Source organism: Mercenaria mercenaria, chromosome 12, assembly GCF_021730395.1.
Source record: "Mercenaria mercenaria strain notata chromosome 12, MADL_Memer_1, whole genome shotgun sequence".
Classification (NCBI taxonomy): domain Eukaryota; kingdom Metazoa; phylum Mollusca; class Bivalvia; order Venerida; family Veneridae; genus Mercenaria; species Mercenaria mercenaria.
In genome coordinates, this window is record NC_069372.1 from 49,432,846 (window position 1) to 49,446,691 (window position 13,846).

The following is a 13,846-nucleotide window of genomic DNA, read 5'->3' on the forward strand; positions in this document are numbered from 1 at the left end:
TGCAATAAAGCATTCAATTATAATGCGATAATTGCCGGTAGCCGCGGAGAAGGGATTTGTATTTCATGTGATAGTGATGCAGATATGCTGATGATCAAGAAAACGGCACTGTGTATAGAACATCCTCAAACTCTATTAAATTCGGACAAAAATATATCTGTTTTATTTCAGCTCGATTTCGAAAATGTTCCATGCGGATATGTAAAACTTCGATTGGTTTCATTAGATGAAGATTGTCCTGACTTCGGTTTCTTAGCAAACATAAAGGAGAATCTCGTCCAGCGAAATGATCAGAAATATCTCAGAAATGATAAGTCATTAATTTCAGCCATTGACTATAATCGGACTGGAGTTGTCAAGCAACCATCAGTTTTTGACGATATTGCCGGACCGGCAAGGACATTAAGATGTGAAGTACCTATGATTTCTGAAATGTATATATCTGCGGATTGTGTTCCTGCATTCAGGTGCAAATATCCTTCAGTGATAGACGCATGGTGCAAACGAAAAAGAAAACACAGCTGGCCTGATATGAATTTGATCGAGAGGGTGAAGAGATTAGACATTTTAGTTGTGCCTGCAGGATGTAAGGGAAGTCCGGACGAAGAACTCCAATGGCGAATTTCTTTAACATTAGCAGAACAAGCACTTGTACACTCATTCAACGACATCCAGATCAAACTATTTGTTGCATTGAAATTGCTAGCAAAACATGAATTAAAGCCTATATGTGAAAACATCACTTCGTATATAGTAAAGAATATAATTTTCTGGACGTTTGAAAATAACGAAATTAATAGCCTAAGAAAAGACAACTTCGATGACACACTGGTCCAAATACTTGAAAACATGAAGATATGTATAACCTTGAAGTACCTGCCAAGTTATATGATTCCTTCCAAGAATATGCTGCAGTATAAAATATTTGAAAAGGAAAAGGTTGATTTGTTACGACGTATCAGCTTGATCAATTATGACCGTCACAATATATTACTGAAGTGTCCATTGGTAAAAGAGATGTCAATATTATCTACCGATGAAATAGAAGAAATAAATGTATTCAAAGAGCTATTAGAGCAGGGAGCTTTTGCAGTGTTTTTGGTCACTGCGTCACAACCTGAATTAGTGGGCAAAATTTGGGACAACCCTCGGAATCCAAAGGATGTACTTTTAACAGTATTTACCAAAGTATTTCCCCTCATTCGGAGATACAATCAAATGGGACTTCTTGACCGCTTATGTTCAATTTCAGTAGAATCGTTTATAAGTTGTATGCTTAACGGAATATTACGAGGGTATCATAAAAAATAAAAGGTAAGGGTATCTTTCCCAGAAAAAAACAGAACACCCCAAACACAGCCAGAGAGCCATGCATCTCATGGTTGGCTCGCAACACCAAGAAATTGTATTGGAAAGATACAGCAGACGGGTTGCATACAAAATCAAGAACAAGTGCATTGTAATTATATGCAAAATACCCAAATGGGTAAGTGGTAGCGAAAGGGGTGGGTTGTTGTGGGAAGTGGAAGAAAATGCAAGGATGAATTCAACACGGAAAGTCATGCTCAAAAAACGTAGTCTCTCTACATCGCAAACAACAGCAGTATAAACATGGACGTGTACAAGACATAACATAAAATACGAAAGGTACAAAGAACAAGTTGAACATTGCTTTGGAACCCTATGAAAAGGGAACTGTGGTTTAAACGCATTTAGAGCCTGCGAAATTCGCATTTAACCCATTTTCATTAAGATAAACAAGACAGTGAAAATAACAAACTCCACTCAAAGAGAGGCCTTAATATTAATGACAAAATACCGGAAAATATAAATAGGGTCAATCTAAGGTATAGATACACAGATGTATTCAACAACTTGTTTGAAGTCACAGCACTTAGAGCCTTTTAAGGAGAAAAGCATCACAGGGTCTTACTATATTAGTGACCGCAACACCTAATAGGAAAGCGTAGCGACTAATTGTAGATGGGTCTACCACCAAGCATGCACTGTACCTTTTAACTATTTTTGTATTGTATCCCTTTTTGATAAACTTATTTATATATATATATTACAATGTTTGATTAGATTAAGCGTTATGTTTAATTTTCCGTACTTTATAAACTACATTCCAATAGGGTGACAGACCGAGTTTTAGAAGTGCTGTATGGTTGGTCTGTACTATATTTCTGTAAACGTTAGGACGATCTATAGTAAAAATTTAGTAAAAGCCGTCCGTAGTTTATGACATTGGTAACACTGTTGTAATAACTTCTCGGAATGACGAAGATTTCTATAATTCAAAGTCTCTCTTGGAAAAAGAATAAGTTATGAGATATAGATACCGTATAATGTCGCTTGAAGGACATCATTGATAAAACATCCGTGATAAACTGATACATCAACTACCTATAAATAGAACAAGAGCTCAACTAAGCTGGTGAGATTACGCTCTAAATGAAAAGACGAAGGGGGTAACATTTGAAGAAACTGTTTCGAATGTATGCTTTAGAGGAGAAGGGTTGTAATGTGCTGGCGGTCAGTTTTTGCGGGGTATGTGCGGCGACACTGAAAAATACTAAAGCACAAGAAAAAGTGATTCTTTCTAGATGGGATGGAAGAGTAATGTGGATTGTTTCATTCCTCAAAATGTTTCTTCATCATCCACCTTTATTGAACAGTTTTTAAGTTGTACCCCGGACACCAAATGCAAAGGATATATTTGATATATGAACTCCATCTGTGACCTATACCTTTGACCTACCAACCAAGTTCATTCGCTTGCAGATCGTCTCATCGCCACATACCAATATGCCAAATTTGCAGTTAATACTTTGAATGGTTATTAAGGTATGTTCTGGACATAAATTGGACATATTTGACCTTGCTGTGACCTGTACCTTTGACCTTCCGATCTGTTCATGCGTTCTGCACATTTTCTCATCGCCACCTACCTATATACCGGCGTCATACCAAAGGCGTAAAAATGGTACTGGCAGCTTCCTCGCTTGGCGCTCAGTATTAAGGGGATAGTGCTAGGACTGGTCAGCCCGGTGTCAGTATAATGTGACTGGGTGGGGTATCATGCCACGTGTCTACGGCGTGATATTCCAGTGAGGCAGCACTATAAGATTGGGGATTGTGCTCACTGCTACAAGTAGACACCGTCGTTTATATGACTGAAAAATTGTTGAAAAAGACGTTAAACCCGAATACACACACACACACACGCACACACACACACACACACACACACACACACCTTTATTCCGAGACTGAAGCAATATTGGAATAGTTGTTAAGTTATGCCCTGGACACGAAATATTACAGACAGAGTTGACCTTTGAACTCCATTAGTTACATTGATTCAAGATATACATATCTCATGCGTCTCATTGTCACCTACCTACGAAATATGACGTACAGACGGATAGACAGACATTCAGACAGACAGACAGACAGACAGACAGACAGACAGACGAATGGATTGACGTTCCTACATATGGGTAATTATGTGACTATTCTTTTGTTCTCTCTAATGTTCTTTTAGCCACGTAAAAGAAATATAGCCACATGAAAGCTTACGGAATGAATGATATCAAAAGAAAAGTACAGTTACCTATTGTTCCTATAGTCATCTAAGTATGCAAATGTAAGCTCAGACAGACAGACGTAAGTGACATCACATAAAACGTCAGTTTTTTGACGAATTTAAAAACGAGCTAATTTCGTATTAAGTTAGGAAAGTCAGTAAACGAAAAATATAGAATAACTTCTTTATCCTGTCAAATCTTTTAAACAAATTTAAATTCGTTTTCATAATTGCTAGAATATACATTGCATTTGCATAGATAATTATGTGGGTATTTCATCTATGTTCTCAGACGTTTTGGAACTATCATTCTAAGATATATTTAATGTAGTCAAGTATTTATTCAACTTTCAATGTTTTAACTCACACTGACAAATTTCATATCCAAGTTCATTCATATCTGACAAGAATTCTTTGTAAGTATTACATATATGTTTCCACACTCTTTGACTCAGTGTTGTTATATTTTCTGTTCATGGAGTCCATTCATTAACTGAATAATAGAGTTAAGTTCAGATGAAGGCAAAACTATGAAAGCAGGACTAGTGGATATATTCAAGCAATAATGTTAAACCACCAACTAAACAGTATCAGTATCAGTAATGCAACATAAATCTCTGCCGAGCAATCCGTTAAGATCAAAATATGGTAAAAAGAGTTTGAATGTACGGAGGCCGTGGGGGCCTTTTATGGCCGCCACAAAACGCTACTGTTGTAACAAAGTAGAAAAAATGTAAACTCCACAGGTCGTCCAGATCTCATTTTTCCTTGGTTCACTCAAAAATTACATGAATCGTGTTTCTTACATTATAATGCAACAAGAAGGAATATAATGATATCCGTTTTCGTATTAACATGTAAATATCGTTTTAGCAGGAAACAAGATCTTATCATGAATAATTAAAACCCACCAAACACGGAAACAAAATATTAACTATGGTGGGGCATTTCTGACAAGGTCGATGTTTCTTGTCTGTATCAAGTGCGGTGTCTGTTTACAATTTTGTTTTGTTTAACGTCGCACCGACACAATTATACGTCATATGGCAACTTTCCAGTTTTGAGGGTGGAGTAAGACACCAGGTACCCCTCCGTGCACTATCATCACGAGCGGGTACCTGGATAGAACCACCGGCCATCCGTAAGCCAGTTGGATGGCTTCCTCACACGAAGAATTAAACGCCCCGTGTGAGGCTCGTCTTTTTATAAAGACATAACAGAATGCCGATGCTGACGCCACATAGAGACGAGGCAAAACATTGCAAACTTTCACTACACTATCTATAATTAGCTACCTGACTGTTCTTGTTGTAGATACTTTTCACAGCTAGAATCCTGTTTAAATGTTTCTGTAGTATAATGTCAATTTTGAATAGTTAAACAAATGTTCGTAACATATATTTTTTTGTAAAACATGTAGTATCACTCAAGCGAACTTCATAAAATATATACAGTTTTTGGAGTTTTGGTATATTTCATGAGTTTCCACGTCTTTTGTTTCAATGAAAATGCTACAAACTGTCAAGAATATACTCACCACGTAAACTGAGCAGTTAAGTATAATGCATATAAGAAAACTGCAAAACAGAGGAAATGCAGATAATTCGTATATGCCTAGTTCACAGTAAGATTAAGACTTCGTTACAAAAAAAGGCAAAAAAACTTTAGCCTGCTGGTGGCAAGTGATTCTGCCTTTGCGACCATTTCAGACTTTACTGATCATTGTCTGCACTGTTTGCTATTTTAGTGAACACCCATTTGATAAGTAAGTTGTAATGTTTAAATTGAATGGAAGACCAGTTCATTATAGAAATTTGGCAAGGTAAAGGTTAATATCGGATGCTGTCGATATATATCATGAATAAACTTATTCACTACATAATAACTTTAATGTTGATGCGTTAGGCAAACTTGGGTATCCAAAGGGGCTTTCTAAAAAAAATTAAATAGATAAAATGATTTCCGAAATATGATACAGATATAACAAATATAACAAGACGGAGAAAATATATATATAGGTATAGACAAATTCATTCAAGAAAGCTGGTATTTCGTGTGATAGTGATGCGAACAGGCATATCAAATGAACAGAAATTATCTAAACACCCTTGAATGCTTACATATATTTTAATTCTATTTCAAGAATGCTCCATACGGATATTCAAGTTACGTTTTCTGTCATTCGGTGATTGTTATAATGTGCCGGGAAACAATTTTGCGTTCGTACAAAATTTTAAAGAGGCTCTTAATCAACAAAATGGTAAAAATACCTTAGAAATGACAAAAAATAGCAATAGTGTGCAAGGATATTACGAGTTGAAGGGCAAATTATTATGTATATCCGTAAACCGTGTCCTTCATCAGTGGATGATTGGTGTAAACGAAAATAGAATATTTAGCTGGCAGATAAAGTATTGGTCGAGAAGGTGAAGAGATAAGACAATCTGGTCGCACCTACAGGGCGAAAGGGGCCTTCATTGGAAAATTTCTTTGAAATAAACAGAACAGACACTTATACAGGCAGTCAACGACATCTGACTCAAACTAAATGCTGCCATGAAAAATGCTAGCAAAACATGAATTGAAACCGATATTTGAAACCATCAATTCGTACATATTGAAAAAAAAAATTCTAGTCGTTTGAAGATACCGATATGTATGACATAACTAAAGATGTCATGAACGTTAGCTTTTTACACATACTTGAACAGCTAAAATTGTGTTTAACCTGAAGATATTTGCCCAGTTAAACAATTCTTTCCAGGAATATGCTACAGTAAAAGAACATCTTGGAAAACAGAAAATCGAGTTGATTAGACGATTAATTTAATTATTTTTACTAGTCTCAAAGTATTATCAAGATGTCATTTTGTAGAAAAAAAAATGTCATATTTATGTTACGGTGAATTTTAGAGAGCTAATAGAACAGGCGTTTGCGGCAATTCTTTTGGTTAGTCCAAACCATTCTGAATTAGCGAATAATTTCTGGAATAACGACCCGAAACCAATGGATGTCTTCGAATCAACTGTAGACAAAATATTCGCCATTATAATTAGACTCAATCCAATATATTTTTATCGCCTAAATTCAATGTCTAAAAAACAACATTTTACTGTATTTTGACTGATGGAATTGTCCGACATTATCCTATAACTACTGATAGACTTTTAGAGAATTAAATCTGTAAAAAGAACCTTTGTAACGATAAAAAGCAATAAAAAGAAATGTCAACAAGAAAGCCACATTCAAAGAATGTTGCTGCACACACAAACTGGTACGTATAAACGTATACACGTTCACAGCAATTTAGTCCACTTATACATTTACACGAATGCAATAATAACACAACCAAGCATAAAATAGGAGACTTGGTTCGACTGAGTTTGTTTGTAAGAAGAAATGGAATGTGCAACATCTCTCACATCCCTAGCAGAAGACTAAGCGGACTTCTACTAAATATATACGTTGAATCGGTTCTATGACCCTTAACGATTAACAATGAACCCAAGTACGGGTATACTTTTAAGTATTTAACGGTTAAGAAATCTCAGTGAAGGTAGCGATTGTACAGAGGTTGAGGTAGTCTCCTTTGCATGTTAGGTAATTTGTTCTGTGTGATGTCAGCTGGATGGCTTCTTCACATGACGAGTTCAACACCCCGAGCAAGGGTCAAACCCACATCGGTGAAGGACAAATGAATGGATGTCAGCGAGTTTTTCAAAACTTTTAACTGACCAGTTATAAGAACATTAGAAGTACTAAACTGTACCACACAAACATTTCAATATGGTGTTAAGTGATGAGCCGACTTGAGCCTAATCAAAATCAATTTTGTTTAAGTCAACAGACGTAATTCCGGGATACTTAAAAGCGCACCAAAAAGAACATATGTAACAAGAGCTGTCTCCATAGGATGACACATGCCCCCGATGGCACTATGAATGAATAGTTATGGCCGATGTTAGAGTTTAGGACCTTTGACCTACGGACCTGGGTCTTGCACGCGACACGTTGTCTTACTGTGCCACACATTCATGCGTAGTTATTTTAAAATCCATGCATGAATGACAAAGATATGGACCGGACACGCCCATCATTGCACTATCATGAAATATGACCTTTAACGTCTAAGTGTGACCTTGACTTTTGAGCTACGGACCTGGGTCTTGCGCGCGACACGTCGTCTTACTGTGGTACACATTCATGCCCAATAATTTTAAAATCCATGCATGAATGACAAAGATATGGACCGGACACGTCCATCAATGCACTATCATGAAATATGACCTTTAACGTCTAAGTGTGACCTTGACTTTTGAGATACAGACCTGGGTCTTGCGCGCGACACGTCGTCTTACTGTGGTACACATTCATGCCCAATAATTTTAAAATTCATGCAAGAATGACAAAGATATGGACCGGACACGCCCATCAATGCACTATCATGAAATATGACCTTTAACGTCTAAGTGTGACCTTGACCTTTGACCTACAGACCTGGGTCTTGCGCGCGACACGTCGTCTTACTGTGCCACACATTTATACGTAGTTACTTGAAAATCCATGCATGGATGACAAAGATATGGACCGGACACGCCCATCAATGCACTATCATGAAAAATGACCTTTAACGTCTAAGTGTGACCTTGACCTTTGAGCTACGGACCTGGGTCTTGCGCGCGACACGTCGTCTTACTGTGGTACACATTCATGCCAAGTTATTTGAAAATCCATCCATCGATGACAAAGATATGGACCGGACACGAAAATTGCGGACAGACCGACAGACGGACAGACGGTTCAAAAACTATATGCCTCCCTTCGGTGGCATAAAAACAGCTTCCCAATATAAAAAGTATTTACATCTTGTACGAGTAGAAACCCTAAAAGATTTAAGTTTGAAAACAAAATACAGCATACATTGTTTGTAAATTCTAAAGCATAATACATTACTTACATAGAGGCCAAAAAAATAAAGACTCTGTTATGGCAGATACGTCAACGAGGTGTCTCCGTGACCGAGTGGTTATAAGGTTACTGACATCTACTCCCTTATAACGCACCGATGTGAGTTTGAGCCTCACTCAGACCGTTGAATTTTTCAGTTCAGGAAGCCATCAAGCTGCCTTAAGAGGGTCGGTGGTTCTAGAAATTATGCACGGAGTGGTACCTGGGGTCTTTCTTAACCATCAAAAGCTTGAAAGTCGCCATATGAACAATAATTACGTTGGTGTGGCGTCAAACCTACCCCACCCACCAACAACGGATATCTAAACATTTAAAATAATTTGAAAAAAGAAAATCTTAAATACTTCATTAATTTTAAATGTATATTTTACATCACAATGTCATGACCATACAAAGTACAGCAACTTTGAGTACGAAAAAAACAGATATAGTAATACAAAATGTGTAACAATGCATATTTTTAAACACTACCGTATCAATACAATATTAAACAGGTATAAATGTAATATGTGTATTTAAAACAAATTAGCCCATTGTACAGATTGCACACCTGCATAGATAAACGTTCTTTTTTTTAATTCTATTTATACTTTATGATATGTATTTAAACAGGTTACGTAACGGAAAGTATACTGACATAATGTTTAAATTTTAACTGATTAATATAAATGAACCACGTTATCATAGATAATTGAAATCGGTTATCAACAAACATGAACTGGTAAACCAATTATAGGGAGATAACTAAAAGTACAATATAATAAGTCAACAAAAACAATAAAAGATAACTCTTATGAAAAACTGGGACCTGAAATATCAAACATGAGTGATTTATTTGATGTTAATAAATAATTTATTTGCAAAGATAGAAGAAAATTACCGTATAGCAAAAGATAAAGAAGATACTAAATGAGGACGGACAAACAGATAACATCAACAGCTTTAAATTTGAAGATAATCTAGATTTTTTGAATCTATGAAAGTAGCTCCCAAGTAATATCGTATTATAGCATTGGTTGACTTCGAACGTCCAATAACTTCTGAATCTGAAACTAAATTATAGCACTGAATGTGAAACTCTAACAACTTACAATTAATGAAATCTGTAAAAAAATATTAAGAAACACAAAACGCAGCTTGAGAAATAACAAACTGGGTTTGGTTGTGTCTGTGCATGAGACTGAATAGATTCAACAACCGGATTCAATAATTAAAGCATGTTAAGCCATTTTCTAACAAAAACGTTACCATAGCATACTAAGATTATTGGAATAAATAAGAAAATTTAACAACTTTCAAAAATGAAAATTACTTATTGAATCGTTTCAGTTCGATCATAATTTTCAATGTTTATATTTGAAGAAAAAAACAATGAAATTTAAAGCGCATACAAAACTTATATGATAAGCGCACTAAAGTGAATACTCGGTGTGTCTTAAAATAAAACTGACGTATCCTCATCAAGCTCATGTGATATGCTGTCGACTTACGTGTAAGTAAACATAAATACCCGGTCATCTTTATGTACATTGATGTGTCTTCCACTGTCCATTTTCTTGTACATAGCGGCATACATTATATGCAAAACAAAGTCCTACGCAGACAGGATATTTATAAATGCATTTTCTTACTGTGTGAAACACAATATTCTTTTGTGTGAATAGCACAAAATATGAGTAAGATATGAGTTTATAAGGTTACTTTGATTTATTAGATCTTTTACATTGATACATTATCTAAGATCAAAATTTGTTGCTAGCTCCTTCTTTTCATATAAAGAAAAATCCTGGTTGAAGATAAGTGGAATTTCACGTAAAGCCTGATATGCTGATCCGGACAACTGCTCCCTGTAGCCCTTTAAAAGCAAGAAACTATTGTGTTTATACGACAATTTGCCTGTGAATGGTTCTCTTACACTTGCTGTATCTGCAGCGTTTGCCAATTCAGTAAGCAGTTCGGCTATATCATTGACTGATTGATGTGTTTCTAGGTCAAATGTCCTCACGCTCTTGGCGTTTTTCTTCACGTCAGTGAATGACTTTTGTGAACAAGTATCACACTCTTTTCCTTTCTGTTTTAGTGCCTGTTCTAACTGATCATTTATTTTTCTGATTCGCAGCTGAATTATCAAATGTAATCGCATAACGTTTGGGCAGAGATAAAAACGGTTTGAATTTAGTTTCTTCTGGCAGTAACAAATAGCAAAATCAAGGGACTGATCAATTCCATTGTGGAATTTAGTGACAGCTATCCCTGAAGTGCCTGAGTTTATTTCTGTGTTTCCAGCCTCAATGAGATACTGGTGAACACCGTCGACATCGTTCCGTTCGTAACAGTAAAATGCTCTGTGAATAGCAAAACTTACTCTATCACAATACCTTACTGACTGAGTTCCAAAGTCAGTAAATACGTCAATACGATAAACATCGTTTAACAAGCACGTAATGAACGGAACAGCTCTGTTGATATACTTGTCGTGGTGGTTAGCATGCACCAGTTTCACGAGGTTTTTGACAGCATTTTGAAATTTATTCTGGAATAGACTTTTTCGAAGACAATATACAATTACGCTCAGGAGACGTGTAAGATATCCTGCAATCCAAACCTCTGATAGACCGGCCTCTTGACGATTTCCTAACGCCTGTTTCGTATTTTCTAACCAACATTCCTCTTCCGCAATATCTGTATTTGTGTCATGAGATATTATTGTCTTGATTTTTTTTCTCATAACAGATAGAAAGTTATTATTTTCGACCCTTAAACGGAACTGTTCTTTTTTCATATCAGAATGGTAGTGAACTGGATATATATTACAGTTTTCAATGAACAGGTGTGGAACAAATTGATTTTCAATAGCTTCCAGGACATATTTGAAAAAGCTAGTTAAAAATGATAACGGCTTTACATTTGTCAGGTCATCGTCTTCAAGTTTTCGTAGAAACAAGATTTTTAAATGATATGACTGAATAAGTTCCAGGTCTTCGAAAACTACTTTAAATAGGTATTTTGCGAGACCATAAAGACGCCTTTGATGACTTTTCAATTGTCTAAAAATCTCAATTTCTAGTACGGCGAATGATAGCCGCCACTCAAGATCTCTGGTTTCAGACAATGGATTCCCTGTTGGTACTATAAAAACTGGTAAAGGGACATCTTTACTTGATTTTAAGATGTACATATCCAAAACTGTCTTCCTTATAAAGTTAGGCCAACTCTTGAACATCAAGCATGGGACTATATCATAAGGATTAAGGGCTCCTTCTCCGCTCACAGCTGGGCTTGTTGGTGACCTTTGTTCACCTGTTTCCCGCATCTCAAATTTGCAGTGTTCTACAACATTAGTTTTAAATATTGCTGGCTTCACCATATATCTTTCAGATTTCTGGCATTTGAAAATTGAATGTCTAAAAAGTTTTGAGAGCAATTCATTTTCTTCCAACACGGCCATTCCTTTGTCTGTGATATACAATTTGCAATACGCCTTGGAGGGAGAAGACTCAATATACAGCCTTCTACCCTCATGCATGTCAATGGCCACACCCTCAACGCAAAGTTTGTAATCAACATCGGATTTGGAACCAATCGGTAAAATCCTGGTATATCTGAAATAAGATTCTTTCAACATTAATTACAACAGCATTAAAAGTTGACGAATCAAGTCAGTTGAAAATTGTGGGACCGCCTCGTACGCTCGCTCAGAAAGCACATCACTAGGTTTTGCATTGACAGGTTTAAAATTAATTAAATGGGAACAAGTTTAGATTCTTTCCGAGACAGTTACATCTGAAATAGAAACAGTGGAAACTCCACAGGTCGCTAAACACGACAAAACCAAAACTGTTGCAGGCTCGGTTTGATTGAGTCTGTTCATGGCGGTAGTGAAACTGCATGCTACCGTCCACGCCTTCTAGCCCCGGGTTGAGCAGAACTCAACATTTACACATGCTAAAAGTAAAAAAAAAAACAATTTAGAGACATCCGCAGATGTGTTCATGCGGCGTGTAATTCCATGAAAAGTGGCGTATGGTCCCCAGATAAGATAAGGAGTGATTATACAATTCCCAAAACTATGTCAGATTTTCGTTTCGGGTTATTTTATTCATCTGGGGACGTTGTCATTTACTTGCAGAGAACAAGTCAGTACAGTACATTAACAGTGACCTTCGTAAACTGACTGAAACTACCGAAAAACATAGCTAAACCCAACCAAAGCAACACATCTATCACACTATGTTTGAATAGAAAAAAGTAACATACCTCTCGACTCTACTTCCGGCGCGTGTTTCTGAGATGCCTGTAACTTGGTGCACATCTCTCCAAACTTCATGATGCATCATACGCACGTTATAAATTTCATTTTGCTGGTGATCGAGAATTGACAAATATATATTGATAATGTCCTCAAACCTGTCATTTAAACTTTCTTTTGTCTTTTCTTTTGCATCAGTTGCCTCCATTGTAAAGTCTATGGCACATGCTGTCCTTTTCATCAAAATTTAATCTTATTTTTGAACGGCGCCTAATTAAATTCCATTGGGAACCTACTGTGGTGTGATTATCAAATACAAAATGTATATTAAAATATACAATATACTACCAGAGAATGACTGTCTTAATTATAAATAACTGTCAATTGATCTTTCATTATAATCCTAACACCAGTTTGGCAACTAACGCAATCCGATAAGCCGAATGAATTAGACTATCTGGTGGTATACATATACTATTAGTCATGGCCAAGGTTACAAGACATATCTATTAGCATACAACTCATTACTGGTTTCCCGATTAATGTTGGAGTTATTTTTGCGCACTTTTAATTGATATCGTTCCAGTAATTGTTTAAACATTGATTAAATAAGAAGTGTTATTTTCTCAAGATGTTACCAATTTTTGTTTTTGAGAGGTAGGAAGTATTTTTATCACAGCCCAGAAGGGGCCTAAACCTAAAGATGCACATGCGTCGGCATCCTAGTTTTGGATGTTTGTCAAGAGTTATCTCCAAAACATGAATATTTGAAACGTTTTCTAATTATTTTACTGATAAGCAAGCTATAAATACACGTTTTATCATTTTAAGTTTGCCGATAAATTCTTATTCCAAAAACATTGACAGAATGGACAAAATTATAAATTTTATGCTAGTTATATCAAAAGTTATAAAAATAAAATCAGAATATTGTTTGATATAACATAACTTTAACAATGCATGCAATTTCATTGTGTATGCCATTTGATACGCAAAACTACGCTCATATCATATTACGAACAGTAACAGTTTGATTTAA

General features: G+C 36.0%; 1 protein-coding gene across 1 annotated transcript; it reads right to left on the reverse strand.

Annotated features, from left to right (window-relative positions):
• Positions 1–8,906: 8,906 nt before the first annotated feature.
• On the reverse strand, positions 8,907–13,840 carry LOC123534890 (uncharacterized). The gene is made up of 2 exons (XM_045317350.2): positions 12,816–13,840; positions 8,907–12,160 (listed from the first exon to the last, which is right to left on the reverse strand). Exons 1-2 carry the CDS (start codon positions 13,046–13,048, stop codon positions 10,291–10,293), a joined length of 2,103 nt encoding a protein of 700 aa, XP_045173285.2. The 5' UTR covers positions 13,049–13,840; the 3' UTR covers positions 8,907–10,290.
• Between the last annotated feature and the right edge of the window lie 6 nt (positions 13,841–13,846).

Bases quoted from the DNA above. Each gene is read 5' to 3' on its own strand.
- LOC123534890 (XM_045317350.2), bottom strand. From the start codon at position 13,048: ATGAAAAGGACAGCATGTGCCATAGACTTTACAATGGAGGCAACTGAT. The intron at 12,161-12,815 runs GTATGTTACTTT...ATCTTATTTCAG, and splicing joins GCCGGAAGTAGAGTCGAGAG to ATATACCAGGATTTTACCGA.